General features: G+C 40.2%; 1 protein-coding gene across 1 annotated transcript in view; it reads right to left on the reverse strand.

Moving 5' to 3' along the window:
* The window catches only part of RNF121 (ring finger protein 121), a 91,830-nt gene that overhangs the window by 30,665 nt on the left and 38,053 nt on the right, over positions 1-23,112 (reverse strand). The window contains exons 4-5 of the mRNA XM_069064711.1: positions 10,307-10,461; positions 6,283-6,390 (exon numbers count right to left, since the gene is read on the reverse strand). Coding sequence (XP_068920812.1) covers positions 6,283-6,390; positions 10,307-10,461 — 263 coding nt within the window. The remainder of the gene's footprint in view (positions 1-6,282; positions 6,391-10,306; positions 10,462-23,112) is intronic.

The raw sequence follows: 23,112 nt of genomic DNA on the forward strand, positions 1-23,112 counted from the left end.
TTGTCCCCAGGACATTGAAACTGTAACATATTTATTTGCCCATGTGCCTCACCCCCCATCCCCATTCCCTTCCCTTTAGAAGGGAAGCTCTTGAGAGAATATAATGTGCCATTTATCTTCTTTGTATCCCCAGGGCTGAAGACAATGTCTGGGCATATAACTGGTGTTTGATATCTGTTTGCTAAGTGGGTGACGGTGGTAAAGATGATATTCCTGGAGTAGTAAATCATGGAATGTGTTTGGGGTCTTGCCACTACTCCAGTTTGGTCAGAACACAAAGTAATATGATGAATACTAGTATGAAGTGGAAGGGGGAAGGAAGGGAATAAGCATTTACACAGCACCTACTATTTGCTAGGTACTTTACAAATATTACCTCATTTGATGCTCATGACAACCCCAGAAGTAGGTACTGTTATAATCACTATTTTACAGATGAGAAAACTGAGGCAAACAGAGATTAAATGATTTGCCCAGGATCACACAGCTAGTAAGTTTCTGAGGCTAGATTTGCATTCAGATCTTCTTTATTTGAGGTCTGGCACTCTATCCACTGTGTTGCTTACAAATGATAAGGCTAAAAAAATTGCTGTATTATATGTGGAAGGCCCTAAAGGCTTAAGAAGAACACAAGAGGGATCTTCAAGTATGTGAAAGGTTGTCATGTGGAAAACATATCTATTCTGTTTGGCTACAAAGGGCAAAACTAGGAGCAACGTGTACAAGCTGCAGAAAGATAGCTATTGCGTTGATGTAAGGAAACATTTCCCAACAATTAATGCTACAAGTGAATGGGCTACCTGGGGAGGTTATGGGCTTCCCCTCACTGGAAATCATGGAAGCACAGATTTAGAGGTAGAGTGAGCCTCTTTTAAGTCCAGCCTCATTTTATAGACGAGGTACAAAAAGGTTAAATGATTTGTTGAGGGTTATACAGATTTTAAGTGTCTGAGGTAAGATAAGAACCCAGATCTGCCTGACTCCCAGTGTTCTATCAACTATAGCTCTACAAGTCTTCTACCAAACGTCAGAAGACCATATTTTGTTATAAGGGGAACAGATGCCTGTCTAGGTCAAGACTGGACTCTAGATGACCCCTGAGATTCTTTCTAAGTCGACAATTCTGTGATCCTAAATGAACTTTCTCCTCTAGGACTGTAGTTTCAAAAGAATACCACTGAAGGTTCTGAGAAGGGGAGGGACATGACCAGAGTCAAGCTTTAAGAAATTTAATGTGGCTATAATGTGTTGGGTAGATTAGAAGAAGCTAGATATGGGAAGGCATGTTAAGATGCTAATTTAATAACCCAAATGAAAGGTGATAGAGGTGACAGTGCCTGTCCTAGGTTAGGAAACATCTTTAAAAAACTGGAGATGCCCTCATATATCAAGTGACAAAGGGAAGAGAACACGGATTCAATTATTTCTGACATAACTTACCACGGGCATGTTTCAAGAGCTATAACTTGAATACTGCAGTCATAGGTGGGGCTGGGTAATTGCTAGAAACTGAAGGAAGAAAGGCACATAAGTGTTGTCATCCTTAGCAGACCTACAGTAGGAGGCAGCCAGGGACTACTGTGCCAACCTGTAAACAAGCTGCCAGCACTGACTGCTTGTAGCAAGGGACGAAGGAGTTCAGTTATTCTGAGAGACAAGTTTCATTGGGGAGCATAAACTCTGGACACAGCAGGAAAGATCCTAGAGACTTCCAGCGAGATCTTTATCGGCACTTTTCTACCTCGGCTCAATTTGAGAAAAATTTATTAGAAACCTACTCTAACGTTCGGTGCCTTGGGTGCTAGTGAAGTGATGAAAACCAACACAATCCCTGCCCTCAAAGGGCTTGCAATCTTCCAAGGGATATAGAACATGTATACAGATAAATATGTTACAAAGAAGAAAAGTGAGAAGGGCATAGGAATGGTCAGAAAAAGGACTCTTGGTCCTTCAAGAAACAGAAAGACTTCAATTGGTAATGATGTGGAGGGAATGTATTTGAGATATGGGTAATGTCCTTCAAAAATGCACAAATCAAATATTAAATGTATCTATATATGTAAAGTGTTTAGTAAACCTGAAGGCATCATATAAATGTGAGTTATTTTTATTTTTATCATTATTCTATTCTCCCTACTAGACTGCAAATAGCACAAAGGCAGGGAAAATGTAATAACTTAGTAATAACTTTCTCCAGCACCTGGCAAGGTGCTCTGTATATTGTAGGTACTTAATAACTGTATGTTACTAGAATGGAATGTGATTACAATCCAATTATATTAGATTGGAATTTGCTTAACAAGACAGTGCTATCAAGTACCTTTGTGTATCTGAGAGGACTACATTCCGAGGTAAGGACTGACAGGAACCACTAAGGGTATGTGTTCTGGGATGGCCAAGCTCACAGAGCATTTTCAGCCAGCCAGGTGAGTCCTTCCTTGGTTCTTCCCCTCCAGAACGGCTCTATTTCCACTGGTTTTCTCAGGATTCCAAGCTTTGGTCTTGGATTTAGCTAAACTTAGAGGAAAGGGATTTGTTCATGCCTCAGTCTGAGCAGAAATATAGATCAGGGGATCCAGGAGAAGCTAGGCATGATGATGGCTATGCCTGTCTATTTTGAGATCCCAGAGGAGTGGGAGGTAGAGAGGGAAAAAAAAAAAACCACAGGCAAGGAGCAACTGAGAACCTGGATCTGTTCTTGCCTCAGATTCATAAGAAAAAACCCAGTGATTGTTTTGGTGTTGGTTAGGCTCAGCACAAGCAATTAAAAACTGTCCAAAAATGGAATGGGTTGCCCCTGGAAGTAGTGATTTCCCCATCATTGAAATTAGTCAATTTCAATTTATCAATCAATTCAAATTAGTCTGTATGACTTTATGACAAGCTCATTATAGAAAAGTTCAAGTAGAGATTGGACTAGATGACTACACAGGTCCCTTTAAGGTCTTCTCTTTTTTGACAATATATAAGCGCAAAAGAGTAAACTTCCAGGGTTTATACCACAGATGCCATAGGAGAATAAGGAGGAAGGACTAAGAAAGCTCTGTATCTGGAGGGGAAAACATGACCCCCAACTGTAACCCATAATCCAGAAGGAGAGAGAGATCTTTGTCCATAGGGCTAACTTATTCAGCTTTCTGGGTAACTAGAGGAAAAAAATAGTTGTTTATAGTAACACTTTTTATCTCTTGCTCAACTGATTGAGTGGAGGAGGGAGAGATGCCCAGGGCAGTGACATTCTAGTGGGGAAGATATATTTTGTTTTGGGGTTGAGATGGAACAGTACAATAGGCTGTGGGCTCTAGGCCAAAATCAAATTAGGTTTGGAGAATTTTAGATAAGGATGAGGTTGGCAGGTTTAGGTATTATCTGGAGCCCTACTCTTAATCTTCATACAATTTTCTTTCCCCTTGTGAGTAAACTCTAGAAATGAACTCTTGTGGTCCAGTTGTGTAGGGATGATGAGAGAGAATGAATACCAGAATAGAGCAACAAGAGATAGAAGAAATTGGCAATTAGAGATCTGGGAGGCAAGTTTCTAAATCAAGGGGGCCAAGCAAGCTCAGGGACCAGGAAGGTCAAAATGCAGGACACGAGATTTACTAAGAAAAAGTATACAGAGCAAAAAAAGAAGAAAGGCACAGGCAAAGGGCAAGGTCTCTTGTATTGGTTCCTGGAAGGAGTCGACAGTAGAAGGAAAGCTCCTTTAGGATAAGGATGGTTTCTTTTGTGTTCTTTGTAACCTTGGCTACTAATACAGCACTCTACTTGGAGTAGGTGCTTAATAAAGAAGAGCTGAAGATACAATGTCCTAAGAACAATAGCAGTAAGCAAGGCCTAGAGGCCCCAGCAAGATGCTTTCCACAGTCTCCTGTACCCTCTGATATCTTTGTCATGTATTGTGTTGTGTACAGCAGTTATGTCTGTAGCTTGAATCTTCTACTAGGTTCCACTAGCTCCAAGAGGGTAAGGCCTGTCTTATCTAAACTTTGTACTTCTCTGGTGCCCAGAACACAGAAGGTACTAACCCAATATTGGTTGTTATTGATAATGGCCCATTATGGAATCTTCATCCAGGAACAGAAAGCGAACTTGCTTTTCATTTGTCCTAAAACTCTTCCTTCAAGTTTTAAAAGTTCAAAATGGAGCAGGGAAAAGTTCACAGAATACCCTCTCCTTTCTCTTTATAAATTTATACAATCAGGATCTCTACTGTTTAGATCAGTGGTGGGACTGGAGGCCACATGTGGTCCTGTAGGTCCTCCAGTGCAGCCCTCTGACTGAATCCAAATTTCCCAGAACAAATCCCCTTAATAAAATAATAAGCCAACAAATAAAAAAAATAAGTTTGGATTCAGTTGAAGAGCTGAAATGGAGGACTTAGGTAGAGGCCACATGTGGTCTCAAGGTCACAGGTTTCCCACTCCTGGCCTAGATCTTCCCACAATAAAGTACTACCTTAGGCAGTATAGTATTTGAAAAAGTCCTGATCCTGGAGTCAGAAATTCTAAGCTAGGGCTTCAGTTCTGACATTTAATAAGGCTTAATTGCCTGCTTAAAACACCATTCATAATTCCATATTTACATCAAGATAAAACAGAAACTCCTTAGATCATTACAGCCCTTCCATAATATGGCTCCAATCTATCTCTTCCAACTTCAATTTGATTTTACTCTCCCTTCATACTCTGTTTTAGCCAGATGGACCTACCTGCTAAAACACTTAATCAAATCCCGGCCCCTCCCACTTAAGTATATTAGTCAAGGCCTCAAATGTACCCTTTCTCATCTGTTTGCTGTAATTATCTATTCCTCAGAGGCACAGCTTGGGCATTACTTCATCCATAAAGACTACCCTGACCACCCACTCAAAATGACCTCTTATTCTTCCCTTCTCTACTGTGACCACTCCTAATTCACTTGTATGTACCCACTCTAGTCTTTCTAGGGAAGAAAGGCAGAAAACCTAAATCTGTGCTGAACTGAACTGAACAACAAGCCAGGAAAACTGGGACAAATTGCTTAACTTGGGCAGTCATTGAAGTTTCAGACTCCCCATTAGCCAAAGGGCTACATGAAGGTTCAATGAGAATGTCTGTCAGCACCTCGGGAAAGTCAAATCCATCAGGAAGAGTGAGCTACTGTTATTGTTCCTATCTGCAGCTGAACTTGGGAAAGTGCATTAGAACTGGCCTCCTTGGGGATTTCAGCCTTAGTCCTCTACTTCGGCTGCATCCAACAACCAGGACCTGGGAAACCTGGACTCGTATCTGCTCAGCAGAAAGACTTTTCCAAAGACTGTTCATGTCCATTTTCTCATCTATTTCTCACAAGAGCTCTAGGAGTGAGGCAGCTCTCAGAGCAAGGACTTGGGTTCTAACCCCAACTCTGTCATTGACTTGCTATATGATTTTAGGCAAGTCCCTTTCTTCTGCCTCAAAGCACTTTTGGACCTTAGGTTCCTTTCCTGGAAAATGAAAAGGTTGAACCTGATGATCCCCAAAGATCTTTTTAGCTTAAAATTCTACAATCAAGGGGCGGCCAGGTGGCTCAGCAAGTAAGAGCACCAGCCCCAGTGTCGGGATGACCCAGGGATCCAATCCGGGCTCAGATACTTAGCACCCACCCAGAAACACCTGGCCATGTAACCTTGAGCAAGTTACTTAGCCCCGATTGCATCTTAAAAAAAAATTCTACAATCAATCATTATTACTGCTCTTTATGAACACCTCTGGGAGACATTCAAGTTGGATAGATTTATTACTTCTCTCCCAAATTATTTTGGCCTAATTAGTCAATTTCAGTTATCTAGACTATTCTCGCTCCTCATTACCACAAAGCACAAAGAATAGGTTCTATTGATAATGGTTACAACTGTCACTTAGATAAGGCTTTACCTTCATTACGTCATTGGACCTTCAAAATAGCATCCCTGGTAGGTAAACTCCATTCTCTAGGTTTTACAGGTGAAAGAACTAAGGCTCAGGGATGTCATGCAAATCAACTGAGATCAGAGTCAGTTTTCCTAGCTCTTAGTGCAAGTTTCTTTCTGTCACACCCAAGGCCTCAAATGCAAACCCCTCCCCTGCTCTCTGGCACTGTTCCCACATATACTACTTGAGGCTAAGTATTTATTGCAATGCTCTTAAGAGAGTTAGCACTTAATGTTTGCTGATTGAATAAATGAATAAACATCCCATTCAGCTGGGAACTTCTTAAAAAACAAGGCCAAACACATCCTTTCCCCCACCTGGGAACAACACACACTGGGCATTTACTTACCTGAATAACAAGTTAATCCCAAAGAGAGTGAACATCACAGCCATGTAGCCAATAATTCCAGTGGCATAGCTGATTTTGTATATTAGTAAGAACCACTTATAAACCAGCCTAGAAAGAAAACAGGGGGAAGGAAAGATCAATACAGTCAAGTCAAAATCTCTTGCAATTTTCTACCCAAAGCCAACCAACATTAAAGGAAATCCTAGGGTGATCTACTGCTTTAGATCTACTGATTTGTTTATCCTGAGGAAGTGGCAGGGCTGTTCAGTCCTCAACAGATGGAACTGAATTTTGGAGAAGTTTACTTCCTTAAGTTAGTTGGGACTTGCCAGAACCAGAGGTAGGAGGGGATAATTTCCCCTTTTTAATGTCATGGGGCAGGTCTCTGACATCTGAAACAGCAAGAACTACTGGGTACTAAGGTCAATTCATGTAGCATATCCTCTCCACAGGACCATCTTCTTTCCTTCTGGAACCTTGGTAAGATAGTGAAACAGGCCTAACCACTACAATGCCATACTGCTCATATGGGGCCCTGAGGTTAGCTTCAAGGTTTCCCTATCCCTAGTGCTGTTTCTTAAGGAAGATACTTAGAAGAATTCTATCATAACTCTTCTGGATGTTTTTGGAAGACAGGATGGTACAGTGATGAGAATAACATATCTTGGACCTGACTTTGAGTTCAGGTACAAAGCAGTGTGATATAAGTGAAAGAGTACTGGTCTTGGAGTCAGAAAACCATCTAGGTGTGGTCCATATGAGACTCTTACTGATGAGTAAGTCTCTTCTGCCTGCCCTGTACCTTAGAGTTTTCCTCACCTGCAAAACTGAATTAAAAATACTTGCATAACCTTCCTCACAGTGTTGCTAGGAAGTAAATGCTTTATAAACCTTAACATACTAAAAAATGTGTTATTATTATTTCTATCACCCTGGGGCAGGGATGGAATATGCTCCATATATCCTGAGCTTTGCTTAATGGTTTCCTATGGCTCTCTCACTCATATAGTTATCCAAAGCTTAAGTTTTACATACACTCTAGCTAATGAAGGCAATAGCCTAGGGAACCAAAGAGAAGAGATATCCATTTCCTTGGTGACCAAGAAGTCACTGGGGCATAAAAAAAATAAAACAAAAACTGGGTGCAATGAAGGGGAAAACAGGGTTCTTAGACAAGTAGGAAGTAGATGTGATGAAAGAAGGCTGGGTTCAAAAGGCTGTATAGAAAGACATAAGACCAAGGGATCTGTCTCATGATAACCTCATGCTGTACACACTGGTAACTTTGCCAACCCACAGGTAATGTTTATTCCTCTACACCCCGTGGTAGAAAAGTACTTTACAGCACCCTGACTGGCTGGTCTAAGGGTAAGGCTGCTATTATGAATGATGAAGAGCTGTGACCTTGTGGTGACAACCCAGGAAGGAGGCTGGCTAACTTTTTTCTGAGGAGGAAGAGGGGTGTGGAAGAGGAAAGGACGGAAGTAAAAGGAGAATAGAATGACCTTACTACTTCCCACAAAGAAGGAGTAAGCAAGGGATGCAGAAGATGGAGGCCCTACGTGAGGGATCTCAATGGATCCTAGGGCCCCAAATTCAAATCTTCAAATCTGGGATCACATATTATTCAAGTGTAAGAAGAGAATACAGACAAGGTTGATACCTCAGGCCAAATAGCCCAAACGGCTTCTTTGCTATTAAATAGCTTCCTGACCCATGGAAATGCACTTAACTTCTCATTCATTAAATCACCAGCCCCAGCATTTATTGCGCACCTACTATGTGCTAGGCCCTGTGCTGAATGCTGTGTGGTGTGTTAAGAGTTAAAATTTACTTCCCAAAGTGGTAGTGAGAATGCCAGATCAGGGGAACTAAACCTGACACCATTTTTACACAAGAGATTTCAAGGAATTCAAGCCCAAGGTCACACATCTAATAACTGGCACAGTCAGGACTTGAAAGCCTCTTCCTTTAGGCTCCCAGACCAAAACTTTTTTCATTACACTGGGACTAGAGCTATATTTGTGATTAAAGGGACAGTGTCACTCATGCTATTCTTGAATAGTGAAAAACATGGGGAGATTTGGGCTGGATGATAGTAAAATCAGAGGAACTTTTAACTGATAGAAAAATTGGACCTAAAGAGTAACTGATGTCAGCCTGGAGAGAAGTCTCAAGTGGCAGCCTCTTGAGACCTGTCTCAGACAACTTTTCTCATCAACAGTCTGAATAGTGATGTTGATGACATGTCTGAGGAGAACCATGAGAGAGCAGTATTAAGAAAACTGAGAGAAGAAAAGGTATCTGACAAATAGAAAATATCAGTGTCAAATATGACAGACTTCAAGGATGAGCACCGAGGATAGCCTAATTCAGCAATTAACAGACAACTGGTAATTTTGTTAGATAGACATCAAACTGCAGCTGAGGCTGGGGAATGGGAAGTGTTGGGGTGTGAGGAGGAACACTGGGGGTGGAGTGAGCTAACACTCTGAGAGCAATAAATATCTGTAATCTCTTGCAGTCTGGGAGGACATTTTGTTTTGTTCAGAGTTTGATGGTTCACTACATTAACTGTAAGCTCAAAAGCAGTTGAATTTCTGGTAAAAAGTAAGAAGTTTAAAAATAATAAAGTTCTAGACAGATACCTGGTAAGCAAAATTTCATGGCATCTTTGTTGAAAATCCCCTGGCCCATACCCTTGGAGAAGCACTGTGTGAAGACCCTGAGTTTCTGGGCCAGATGATCTTGACTCATGAAAGGTGTCTCTTACAATCTCCTTACTCATTCCTATCAATAACCCACTAGCCACTTCTGCACTGTTTTTTCCACTCTTACATGCTCTTTGACAGAGCAAATAGAAGCAAGAATTAGAAATTATCTTCCCTTTGTCATCAATTATCATTGTTCCAACATGGCTTAAAAAAAAACCCAAACAAACTCCATTTGTTGTTCTTAGCTTTTCTTGTCCATTTCAACTCAATCTGAGCTTTGACTCCGGTATTCCTGACACTATTTTTGCACACTTGAATCATATTTTTACATTTATCCTGCTACTTACCATACATTTCATTTTCTGTACATGTCTTATAAATCTCTATGAATCCTCATCAGTCTCTTCCCACAACTCCCATTTTCCCTCCAAATCAGAACTGTTTCCCTTTGTAGCTGCAGACCCTCCTTCTTGAGGGTTTTCCATGTCTCCTGAATTGACTTCCCTTACAGAATTTTATTCCCTGGAAAATACTTTTCCTTTCTCTCAAATCTTTGAAATTTGCTTTCCCAAAATCTAGGGGAATGGCAAATTAAGCCTGTTTTTTTTTTCTTTCTCTCTGGTTTCATTTTTATTATTATTTTTTTAACATTCATTTTTTTCCTCATCACAAATTCTTACAAAGAGGGAGTAGTTAATTTCAAAAGGTATCCATTATTTCTACAGCAGAGAAACCAGTTTCTCTCTATAAGTGAAAATCAAATGTAGAATAGAATTCTTCCTTTCTGGTTCCTGCACATTTTGAAGCCCATCTAGTCCAATTCATATTGAAAAAAATGTTCCTTTTACAAGAAACTTTACAAGCGCTCATTCAAATTCACCTTATGATTGAGAGCTCACTACTTGTCCACTTTGCCCCTGCCTCAAGAAAACCCAATCTCACATTTGGTCATCTAGTCCAACCCCTTCACTTTAAAGATGAGCCATTCCTAGCCACATTTTGCTTGACCACAGGGTTACAAATTTGAAATGAATTTTTAATGGTAAAATGCCCAGAAGGAACCAAACTTCAGGGCAGCATGGTCTCTAGAAGCTCCAGGCTGCAATGACTAGCCTATCAGAGAGCTAAAAAATCCTATCAGGCCTTACAAGACGGAGGAGTGAACTCTGCTCAGGCAATTTCTCCATATGTTAAAGAAGGGGAAATGGTGAAGAGTAAGGGTGTCATTCTAGATAGGGCTGCCTCTACAATGTTATGATTTTATAATCCAATCCCTCCCCTCTCCCTGGCTCCCTTACCATAATTCTCACCTCGGGGTTGTCTGCACCAAAGGTTTTCGAGTGGCTCGGAAAGTAACAAAGGCGGTAACAGTAGAGAACAGGACCCAGATCACTAGGAATCTCCACCAGTGTAGCTTCACTGTGAAATAGAGGGGGACAACCCACATCTGAAAGAGGGTCACCATCTGAAACACAAACACAATGATGGTAACAACAGCTTACATATATAAAGTCTTTATTCTAGAAAGCCCTTCTACATTTATCACCTCCCTTCAACAGGTATTTATTAAGCATCAACTGTGTGCAGAGCACTCACTAAGTTAGGTACTGGGGGAATTGTAGAGTTTGACTAACAAAACCTCTGCCCACCTGGAGTTCATAGGCAGACAGGGTTATAATATGAAAAATACATAAATAATATAAAAAGATAAATTGTTAAGTACCTAAGGGAAAGGCAGACAGTGTTAGCTGAGAAACACTGGAGGAGAATTGGGAGAGCAAATATGTAAGAACAAAGTAAAAAGTGCACAGCAGAGAACAAAAGAAAACTTATAAGGAAGCAAAGAAAAGATGGACAGCTCTCAACACAATGCATAGTATTTATTATATAGGCTGTATATTTTGAATTCTCTCTTACATTCTGCTATGAACATAACAATGCTTTTTTCTTATTTTCTTATTTTGTATTTAAGTTCATAATATGTTTTTGTGTATTTAAATTTTACTATTTAAGTCTAAAATAAAAACTTGTTGATTGAGAGATTGATTATAATACCTCCCTCACAGGGCTGTAAAGATCTAGTGATATAATAATGAACGTAAAGCATTCTGAAAACCTTCAAGTATAATATCTATTATTAACAAAGTAAGAATATCAACAGGAAATCACATCATGAGACTCATATGAAAACCACATTTATTATAAGAGAACTGAATGTAGAACCCAAAGAGTTCACAATCCTTACAAAAGTTTGCAGTTATGACAGTAAGACAAAAGGAGAAGAAAACATGAAGGGGCATGGCATGGGACAGGTACAGTAATGGTGGGGAAAAGGACAAAACCCCTCCCGAAGGGGAGGAGCAAGGTGATGGTATTCTTTTCCCTTGTTAACCACTATACTATGAAGATAGGATGGTCTACTTATCTGCAAAGAACCACAGCTGCACAAGCATTTTCCCAGCCTGGCACAGGCTGCCTGGTACCTGTTTTGCCTCCCAAGGACTAACAGGGAATCCACCTTGGGGTGCAAACAACAAACTGTGTCAGCCGGAGGATGGGGGGGGCCTTCATCCTTAATACATTCAAGGCTTCCTGCATGCTCTGGGTACAGTGCTTCTGGAAAATATGGCAACTCAGAAAGACAGGTTCAGTGGACCCCTTAACAGTCCTTAACAAAAAAGAACTGACTTTGGAGTCAGAGGACTTTGGTTTGAAGCCCAATACTGCCATTTGCTGCCTGCATGACTTTGGGGTAATTCCCTGGGCTTCTGGTTCTTTACCCAGAAAAATGAGATTGGAGTAACTGGGCTCTAAAGTTTCTTCCAGCAATATAGATCTATGATCCTATGACAAAATGACCTCTGTGATCTATTCCAACTCCAGATCTGTGAACTTATGACATTTTAAGTATAGAGAATGATGTGAACTAAAGGCACAGAAATGGTGAGGTCTGGTCTGGTTCAATGATTCTTGGGTGCAGTGTGAGATGAGATTGCAGGAGCTAGGCATAAGACTGTGCAGGACCTCGAATGACAGGCCCATTGTGAAAAAAGGAGGGACATAAGATATGTATTTAAGGAAGATTAATAGGAGGGTGGATTGTGGATGCTACCCAGAATTCCAACCTAAAGAGTTTATACTTTATAATAGGTAGCAGTAGAATATTCATTCTCTGGGGTAAAAGTATTTTATCTTCTGTCTTTATATCACCAGTGCCTAGCAGAGTGCTTTAATGTCTGTTAAACTGAATTTAATGGGCAGTAAAGAGTCACTGCACAATTCTGAGAAAGGAGTATCAGCCATAAATAAGATAGAAAGAGTGTTATGTACAGGGTAGATTAGACCTAAAGAGATTCAATAGCTTCCTCTTTCAAAGCTCAGCTCCAGAGCCATCTTCAACTGACTGAAAAGCTAAAAGCTTCTTAAGGGTTCTTAATCTCAAAGCTCACTACAGTATTTTTAAAACAGAACACATGCGATGACAGTTTGTGGGAGAACTGTTCATAGCCAAGCAAAGTATGTCCTTGAGAAAGTTTCTGTACTTCTGGCCTCTGGACAGCTTTTCAGACAGCAAAGTAACATAACAGAGTAATAGAGTTATGGTTTTCTCCCCTTGTTCTTAGGACTGTGAAACAACACTGAAGACAAAAAAATTCAGGATGCACGAGGAAGGAAGGCAAAGCAAAAAGATGAGCGTGGCCTGGTGGTCTTAGAGATAGAGAGGTTTGATTCACAACCAGAAACAGTGACATGATTATGAACAGGTCTACCCTGCAACGTAACTGATACACGGTGAAGGATTCTCCTAGCTCTGTATGCTCTTGTTCAGTGAATAACTTTCAATTCTTTAATTTTAAAGCTGTTAAAAAAGCCACCAAATTCCCTAAAGAGTTTTAAGCAAGAAATTCTCCAACCCATTTTTCTCAAACATTTCTCAAACATCTCAAACAAACATTGTTGTAATTATCACTCCTCCATTCAAAAAACCTTTAGTGATGCTAACAGCTTTATATATCACTGTGAGGTTGAATCCTCACAATGACTCTGTGAGAGAGGTGCGGTTATCATTCTCATTTTACATATAAAGAAGAACTGAGGCTGATAGAGGTTAAATAACTTGACCAGGGTGACAAAATTAGTAAAGTATGAGGCCAAATTTGAACTCCATGACTCCAAATCCAATACTATTCACTTCACTACCTAGCTGCCTCTGGCATTCCTCAGTCTGCCAGTCTGAATCTCAGATACTAGCACCCTCAAGATTCCAGAATCTAATGGCACACTATTTTCCCAGCTCTTTCATACTACTTCCATTCATGTACATGACACTCTAGCTAAAATGCCCCCAGATAGAGAGGCAGCATGACACAGTGAACAGTTACCTTGGAGTCAGGAAGACTGAATTCAAATCATGCCTCATACTACTGAGTACTTTAGTTTCCTCATTTGTAAAATGAGATAGCTGAAGTCAAAGACCTCTCAGATCTCTTCCACTCTGAGTCTTATCTTATTCTCTCCTCTTTCAAAGCCTAGAATTAAGTTCCTCTCTTTCAGTCTCCTCACATCTATTGATGTTTTTTCTCCTCTCTCTGTTCCTCTGAGACCATTTCAAGTGCATTCTCTCCATGAAGTCTTCTCTGATACTCTCTCTCACACAGCCCTCTTGTGGAAAAGCTCTCCCTCTTCAAATTTTTCTAATTACCTTACGGAGACCTCACATTTGCAGTTAAATTTCCCTTGAATCACAGCTGTTAAACTTCCATTCTAGCTACTCCCTAATATCACAAATATAGGTATTAAATTATAGGCTCCCTAAAAATAGGGACTATCTCTATTTGTTTCCCGAGTGCCAGTTACAGGGCCTTGCTCGTTAGAGGTGCTTAACATATTTGTTGAAATTAAATGCTCTTTCAAAGAAGTCACTTGTTCCTGTAACCCTTGAGTTGACCAGGAAATTCAGAGATGCCCTGATTAAATGTTGTAGAGCTTTGAGTCGTGGGAAGCATGGTAGTATGAGAGAAAGAATGTTAGATTTGGAGTAAGAGAAAAGACAGTGGGCCAAATCCTAATTCTGATACTTACTACTATTGTGACCCTGGGCAAATTACTTCATTTCTTTAGGCCTCAGTTTCCTACTCTATAAAACAAGGCTGGGGGCGGCCAGGTAGCACAGTGAGTAAGAGCACTGGCCCCAGAGTCGAGATGACCTGGGATCGAATCCAGGCCCAGACACTTAGCACCCACACAGGAACATCTGGCCGTGTAACCTTGAGCAAGTTACTTAACCCCAATTGCTTAGGGATGGCCAGGTGGCTCAGCGAGTAAGGGCACTGGCCCCAGAGTCGGGATGACCTAGGATCAAATCTGGGCTCAGATATTTAGCACCACACCCAGAAATAACTGGCCATGTATCCTTGAGCAAGTTACTTAATCCCAATTGCTTTAAAAAAAAAAAAAAGGCTGGATTAACTGGCTGCTAAGAGCTCTTCCAAGTCTTATCTGTGATAAGATCTGTGTTCTGGCTAAGAAAGGTTCTGCCACCTACACTCCCTGTACCTTTGATAATTCCCATTTCCTTTCTGAGTTTCAGTTGCTCCTCCTTGAATTAATGATCTCATTGTCACATTAAACATTGACATTCTATGACCTGATGAATAGACAGGGTTGAATGAAAACTCATAAAAATGATTGAGACTAGAAAGCAAAGGCCTAAAGAACAGATACCCAGGTTTGAGATGAAGCTAAATTCAAGGATGAGTTCAGCTTTCAGACCTGCCTATGCCTAAGGCAAATGGTAGATACAGGCAAAAAAGAATTACCAGAGTCTTTTAGTTAGCATACATTTGGCCAGTATACATTTGGAGAACTTTGTACAACTCTGGAACTTAAATTTTAGGAAGGATATGACTAGTCAGAATATGTCTAGCAGAGACTGACCAGGACTGGGAAGGGAATGAAACCCAGGTCACAAGAACATAATTAGATGATGATATGAAGGAACTGGGGATGTTTAAATCTGGAGATGAGAAGGCTTGGGGTGGGGGGTGGGGTAACAATCATTGTGTTCAAGTATTTGAGGAACTGTCCTGCTCAGCCACTGAAGAAAGAACTAGAAACAAAAGGGGGAAAGAGAATGGTAGACTGAGATTCAATGGAAAGAAAAATTTCCTATGAAGAGTGGCCCCAAGTTGTAATGGGCTCTTCGACAGTTACTGAACTCTTTATCATTCAAGGTCTTCGAGGAGATGCTGGCAGGAGAAACCTTGCCTGAAATGATGTAGAAGGATTCCATGCTTCAGACTGTAACAGGATGACCTCTGAGGTCTTTTCCAGCTCTGAGATTCTATGATTTCAATATGAAAAGTGAGCAAATTAGTCTCTCATCTGGATATTTTCTCTATTTTCTTCACTCTGAAAGTTTTATTTCTGTGTTATTTATCAGTTTAATTTAATAATCTCTTTCTAGAAGCTTTACTGGAGAGCATTATAATGCTGTTAACAAATGCAGAACCCTGACAGACTCTCCTGACATCTGGTGGTAACAAATGAATGTACAGGTGCAGTACAGAGCAGCTTAGGATTATAAAGTGCTTTATAATTTACAGGCACATTTCCTTATCATTTTCTCATTTGAGCCTTACAAAAACCCTATGAAGGGAGGTAAAGAGAAATTAAATTATTCTTTTTACTTGACAAATGAAGAAGCAGGCTCAGAGAGAGAAGAAAGAACTTGTTTTTAGGTCATACAGCTAACAGGTTGAGGGGCTTGAATTTGATTCCAAATACTGTGTGTTTTCCATTACGCCCTACTGACTGTCTCACTACCAGAAGATGCAATGTCAATCAAAAGGCTGTAATGTATATAGGAAAAGGATTAGATTTGTTCTGCTTGGTCTCAGGGGGCAGAACTTGGACCAAAGGATAAAAGTTTAAGTGAAGAAAATTTCAATTAGAAATAGACAAGGACTTCCAAACAATGAAAGCAATTCAAGAGTAGAACAGACTGCTTTTGGAGATAAGGAATTCCCTACCACTAGACAGGTGTCCTCAAGTACATTTGTAATCATGGACAAATCATTTAACTTCACTGGGCCTCAGTTTCCTCATATGTAAAATGAAGGGTTTAGACTAGATCACCTCTAAGTTCAGATCTGGCTCTAAATTTAGCACATAGTAGTCACTTAATGATTGTTAACTGATCCTAAGTAGATGTAGATCTGGATGGTCATTTGTCAGGGGCACTAGAGAAGAGATTCTAGCTAGATGGCCTGCTGTCTAGATTCCTTTCTCACCTAGAATTCTCTGTACTTACTAAGCACTCTGTACAAAGTACTGTACTCAGCTGGTGGGAGGCTGGGAGGAAGAAGCAGGGTATGGAGAAGTGGGCAAGTGGTGAGATGTGGTGGTACGAAGATGACTAAGCATGACTTCTCTCTTCTAGGTATCGGAGAGACAAGACACATGAAAGAGGTAAACTATACACGGCAGTGAGTACCTAAATGAGTGATATAAATACTATGTGTTGTAAGAGTTCTCTGGTTGGAGAGATCAAAATACACTGGAAAGTTCAAGGCCAGCTTCCTGGCGGAGGAGAGAATCAAGCCCAATCTTAAGGACTGGCAGGATTTCCCAAAAGAAAGTTGCAATAAGGGCTGAGAAGGTAATAGTTCAAAATCCTCTAATCGGGGATGAATGTTGTGATGCTACCACTGTGATGCATCGAATAGTTAGCATGCAACACTGTAACAATGATCAACTGTGAAAGACTTGACTACTCAGATCAATACGAAGATCCAAGACAAGGACCCATCATGAAAAATGCCATCCACATCCAGAGAGAGAACTGATCAACTCTGAGTGCAAATTAAAGTCCACTTTTTCACTCTCTTTATGTTTCTTGCTTTTTATTGTTTTGTTTTTTGTCACATGGATAATATGGTGGGGAAAATAGAGAGGAAATAGTGAATGGAAGAACTGAGCTTTGTGCCCTGGTCCTCTGACCCCAAATCCAGACCACTTTTTACTACAGTTTCTTCAAGTGTTCCAAACTACATAGCCTCACTCTTCCTAAGTCTGTAGAAAATGTTCTCTATTGCTTAGTTGCCTCCATTTCCTCTCCTCTTACTCACTTCTCAAACCTTTGTAGTCTGGTTTCCAAACTCTTCATCCACTGAAAAAGCTTTCTCTAATGCTCTTAACCTTGAATAGACTGTAATGTAAGCTCCTTGAGGGCAGGGACTGTTTCATTATTGTGCTTGTATCCTCAATAGCACAATGTCTGTCATATGGTAAGCACCTAGTCAGTGCTTGTTAGTTGATTGGAAAAAAAATATGAAAACTGTTAGATTATTTAATCATCTCCCTCATAAGATCTGAAGATAAAAACAGGATGATGTTTTTACTGCCACCCACCACAGCACTTTATATTTTTTACCTTCCAAGTGTGTCAGGATCTTCTATTACTTTATAATTTCTATATCTTCCTAAAGTATGAAGCAGGGAGGAGACACTATTAACCTTGTTAAGCTGTTGGGGAAACTGAGGCCCGAGAGCTTAAACTTGCTTAAATAGTCTGTAGCAAAAATGGCTTAACTGTGGGCTGAAACAATACAGAATTGTTGGCGTAAAGAGTGGTAATTAATGGATCCATGTCAAACTAAAGAGAGACAGAATGAACTGAGGATAATTAGGCTAGAAAAGAGTAGATTTGGTGGACAATATAACTATTTTCAAATATCTGAAGGGCTATCATAAGGAAAATGGATCCAACTTATACTCTATGGTCCCAAAGGGCAGAATTAGAGGCAGTAGAAAGAAACTTTAGGGAGAATTTTTGGCTCTATATAAAGAACTTTGAAAGTATCCAACAATCTAACAGCTAGCTTATAAAAACAGGATGCTCCTTGTCAATGGAAGTGTTTGACACATGGCTGTATGGCCTCCTCTTGAGGGCACTAGCTAGATCCCTAAACTAGATGACCTGTAAGGTCCCTGATAATTCTAAGAATTTTTTTTTAAATTACTCTAACATAGGTTAGGAATAGAGTTTACTAAGGGCAGACAAATAGGCCAGAGGCCCTTTGGGACACAAAGAAATGAAGGATTTTATATCAGAGGATTAGTTTTATTTTTCTTTAACACTTTAAATATTTAGGATTTTACTTTTATAGATATTCCTATTCTACCACCATTGGTTAGTTTTATTACTTCAGGAAAATTACCTACAAGTGAGACAGTCAAATCATTCTGAAACTTGGTAATGATATTCCTGCCACAGAGGCAACTTTGGGAGGGTAAAATAGAACTGTGAGCCATGGGCAATCCCAGACTATTCAATACCCTCTCTAATCTATGAGTCTTCTTCAGCTGGCCTGATTCTAGTTTCTTCTGTTTGGCTGAATGCACTGAGATTTTCACCTCACTGGATAGAGTGCCCAATAGTAGGAAGGGAACCAATAAACAAGCTGTCTAGTAGATAAAGAAAGCAGCATTTGGTGATGTAGGGTAGGAACTGAGGAAAGTATTCCATGGTTGTAACAGCATTTGGTGAAAACATGAATGAATATTGTTGAAGAGATCAAATTACAAAATGAAACTCCAAGACAGCACGGTCACAGTCTCCCTACTATTCCTGTCACTACTGCCACACTAACCTTAGGGATAAGAATCATGTCCATGACAGCAGCAGCCTTATGGCTTTTTCTACTTTTCAAAAGTTAAGCTTGTTAGCAGCACTACGTTCTAGTGGATAAAGAGCTGGCTTTGGAGTCAGAAAGTCATGGTTCAAGACTCACATCTGATAAATTCTGCTTTTGTGACCCTGGGCAAGTTACTTAACCTTAGTTTCTCAGGCAACTCTCAAAAAAGTATAACAACTGCCAAGCAGATGCCAAGCTTCATTCATAAAGTGAGTTTCCTCACCAGGAATTTTCTACACCAGTGAAATCATAGGTCCATTAAAAAAAAATTTTTTTTACATGCCTTGAATTTTATTAGGTAATTTGCTTTTAAGTCAACAGAAACCTCACATGCAGAGTTGATACTATCACTACCATATCCTGGCTCCTATAATTCTGTGTGATTGTGCCTTGTGCTGACTCCCTAGACACAGTGTGCAGTAATGTGGGAGGCAAAAACTTCCTCCCTTATAGCTGTCAGTGGTATCCACGTGGGTCTTTTTTAACTTGAGCAAATTAACAAGTTTATTTTGTTTAGGCTGGGCCTCACTGAGCCAAGCAGAGACGCTCTATCCCAATTAAGTCTAAAGATAAAAGGCCACCAGCAAAGGTCAGTCTCCCCACATAGCCTTATGCTTGCTCCTAAGGTCATGTTGAATCTTAACACTGAGGTCACTTTGGTCTTGACAAAGACAGTAACACTTGCTTTCCTTCAATCTACAAGTCAGAGCCACCAAAAAGAAGGCTGTTGAGCTAACTATAGGGGTTGGGTTCCAAAGCTTGCAATGTCCTGACTTTGCAAGTATGACAAGCAGCAAATCAGAATACCTGCTCCCATTCCTACAGCACTTGGAGGTTTATTATAAAGTGGTTTTCTTCACAACAATCCTGTGAGGTAGCTAGGGCAAGTATTACTATCTCATTTTACAGATGAGGAAATTGAAGTGTAGAGAGGTTAAGTGATTTGCACAAGGTTCCAAAGCTAGGCTAACAGAATCGCTGAGCTAGAAAGGTCTTTCCAGATCTCCACTGCTCCTTATTTTACAGCTTTCACAGAGGAAGTTAAACTCTGTTGAAATGAAATGAAGTGACTTGCTTAAGGTAAAGCAGACAGCTAGATTAGGGATTACAGGTCTGATGCTCTTTCTACCAGATGATACTGCCTCTCAATGTAAATAAGACACTGGAGGTAATCCAGTCTAACTTTCTACCCCCCTAGAATCAGCTAGATGGTACAATCAAGACAGCACTAGAACCAGAGTCAGGAAGACCTGTGTTCAAACCTAGTCTCAGACATTTCCTAGCTATGTGACCCTGGGTGACACTCAATCTCTGTCTGCTTCAGTTTCCTCCTCTGTACAATGATTTTTAATGATATCACCTAAGAAAAGTGGAGGACAGTGGGGGTAAAAAGGCCTCTGAATAGAGGAAAGGAAGGGGTCTAACAGTGATATATACAGATGTGTGGTTTTTTATTAACTCCCTAGTTGGTTCCAAATAGAGTTGTTGTAAAGATAAAATGAGATAAGATTTGTAAAGTGCTTTGTAAACCTTAGAATGTTACATAAAGGCTTTTATTGTTTATTATTATTATTATTTCCCAAGGCAAGAATCTTCTCTGGCATCTCCAACAAAGGTATCCAGTCAAAGCATTAACACTTCTAGTAAAAGGGCTACCTCGTGTCAATTATCTGAATGTTGGACAAGCTCTGATTGTTGAGAAGTAATTCCTTGAACTGAGTCCAAATCTATCTCATGAGACCTTTACTTTCTGGCCCCTAATTAATGATAATAATATCAACAAAAACTAACATTTATATAGCACTTACTTTGTGTCAGGCACTGTACTAAGAGATTTACAATTATTATCTAATTTGATCCTTGCAGCAGCCCCGGGCAGGAGGTGCTAGCATTTCCCACATTTTACAGATGAGGAAACTAAGCAAGTAAAGGTGAAGGGACTTAGGCCCAGGGTCACACAGCTAGTGAGGGTCTGAAGCTGGATTTGAACTCAGGTCTTCCTGACTCTAGGATGGAACCCAGAGCTCTTCCCACTGTGCCATCTAGTTGGCCTAACTCTGTCCTTTGTGGTCTTCATAAGCTGCTGTAGTCAAAGTGGTGTATCAGGAGGTGACTTCCTGCTTAGCTAGATGGGCCCTTCCGGCAGCAGACATACACATTATCCATTGCTGGGCCCATGCTTGGAACCCTGACAGCTTGGTAGGTTCTGCCAGACCTTATGCTTCACAAGCATAGCTCTAGAGATCCCAGGTCTGCCTCTCTGCTTTGATGAAGCATCAGAGAGGAATGTGATTATTATTCAAACCTAATTGTTGTTTGACCTTTCAAATGCTAAAAAGCCAAGGATCAGCTTGATGAGAAGGGAATCTAATTCTTCACCATTTTTTCTTTCTTTTTGCTTTTCAAAGGGGGAAGGTAGGGCAATTGGGGTTAAGTGACTTGCCCAAGGTCACACGGCTAGTTTTGTGTTAAGTGTCTGAGGCCAGATTTGAACTCAGGTCCTCCTTACTACAGGGCTGGTGCTTTATTCACTGTGCCACCTAGCCACCCCTAATTCTTCACTATTTCTAAGCTTGGTCATTCCTTTCGGTCTCAATCGCCTTTGGCCAGGAGGGCACTAAGAAACCACACTGAGAGAAAGGGACTTCTCCATGGTTATGTGTCACAACAGGGATGGAGCTGAGACAGGAAGTACTAGTTTAAGGAGCTGTGAGAGAAAGTCTAATGAAGTGAATTCTGGGCAACATTCTAATCACAGGATTATGTCACCCAGTATCTTGATAGTCCTGCTAACAATTTTCAGGCTAGTTGAATTCAAATACTAGTTGGAATCAAGTAGAAGGTTAATAAAAAACCTCACATCTGAATATATCCCTGTTGGACCCTTTCCTTTCCTCTATTCAAAAGCCCTTTTACCCCACTGTCCTGCACTTAGTTTTGATAATTATTGGTGGCTATGCTGTACATGTACTGAATGTCCTCCCTGACCCATCAGCCATGCCATCTACTGTCAATCATTTAAAGAGTTCCTAGAAACCACTGATTTCATGAAGGCCCACTCTGGTAATGGAGTCCCGTAAGTCTTCTCTTTCTGAAAAACCCACTTATCTGGACTTCAGTCAAATCTTCAGTCAAATCCAGTTTCCTGGAACCCTTAGGGAATAAGGCAATTGTAAAGACCAAGTTTTTTGGAGAGCTAGGGGTTCAGCTTGTTATGCACTCAAAACCTACTTTATTTTGAAAATTTTCCTAAGGGGGGCAGCTAGGTGGCACAGTGAATAGAGCACCGGCCCTGGAGTCAGGAGGACCTAAATTCAAATCCGGCCTCAGACACTTAACATATACACAAAAAACACTAGCCATGTGACCTTGGGCAAGTCACAACCCCAATTGTCCCCCCCCCAAAAAAAACTTTCCTAAGATATATGACACTACCTTATTTTTCTTTTTTTTTTTAAATGACACTACCTTCTTAAGCAGAACACATAAGTCATCATTTTACTGTTTTTCTGTCAACTCAGGATTATAATTATGAATACTGATTACTGTACTAGTTTACAAAATAGCAGTGCCCTCAGGGGATTTTGAGATGTATGAGGCTATTTTCTCCAGTACTTGGGGGGCACAAGAGTTTCAAAATAATAATTCACACTTTAAATAAAGTTTCATGGTCTGAAAAATACTTTTTCTTTAAAAAAAAAAAAACAGCAGATAGTGCTTTTAAGTTTGGGGTATATTAGTTACTACTTTTGATAACAAGAAAAGCTGCTCCATTTTCTACTGTTCTTTTAAGTTATACAAAATGCTTTCCTCAATCTACTTGTTGAGATTGGTAGAGATTTCAGTCCATTTTACAGCTGAGGAAAAGGATACTCAGAGCAGATAAGTGACATGCTACAGCAAGTAAGTGACAGAATCAGGCCCTGAACCCAGTACCTCTGACTCCCAAGTCCAGTGGTCTTTTCTTTACACAATGGTGTTTCTTTAGCTCTAATGTCAGCTTTTAAAATCCATTTTCTGTCTCTTCCCTCATTATCAAGCTCTTAGTTGTGATGTCTAACTGCTGCTAAGGTATCTCTTTCTAGCATATAAATCATAAGATCTACAGTTCAAAGTTAGAGATCACTTAGGCCAAGCTCTTCATTTTATAGGTCAAGAAAATGAGACCTAGAATGGCTTATCCAAGGCTACAACAGGAATGAGTCAAAAACATCCAGGATGTTAATTTAAGTCCTCTCATTCTAGGTTCAGTGTTTTTTTCATTTCTTTTTTTTATTTAGTATTTTATTTTTCCCTAGTTACCAGTGTTTTTTCTACTATGCCATATTGTAGCCTCAGCCCACACTCTGAATTTATGTATTAACAGGAACTGAGGGGCTCATCACTACATAAAAAGGAAAAAGGTTTTAACTACCTTA

The sequence above is a fragment of the Petaurus breviceps genome, unplaced genomic scaffold (assembly GCF_028583685.1).
Source record: "Petaurus breviceps papuanus isolate PSGF00001 unplaced genomic scaffold, PetGlider_PUasm1.0 90639, whole genome shotgun sequence".
Classification (NCBI taxonomy): domain Eukaryota; kingdom Metazoa; phylum Chordata; class Mammalia; order Diprotodontia; family Petauridae; genus Petaurus; species Petaurus breviceps.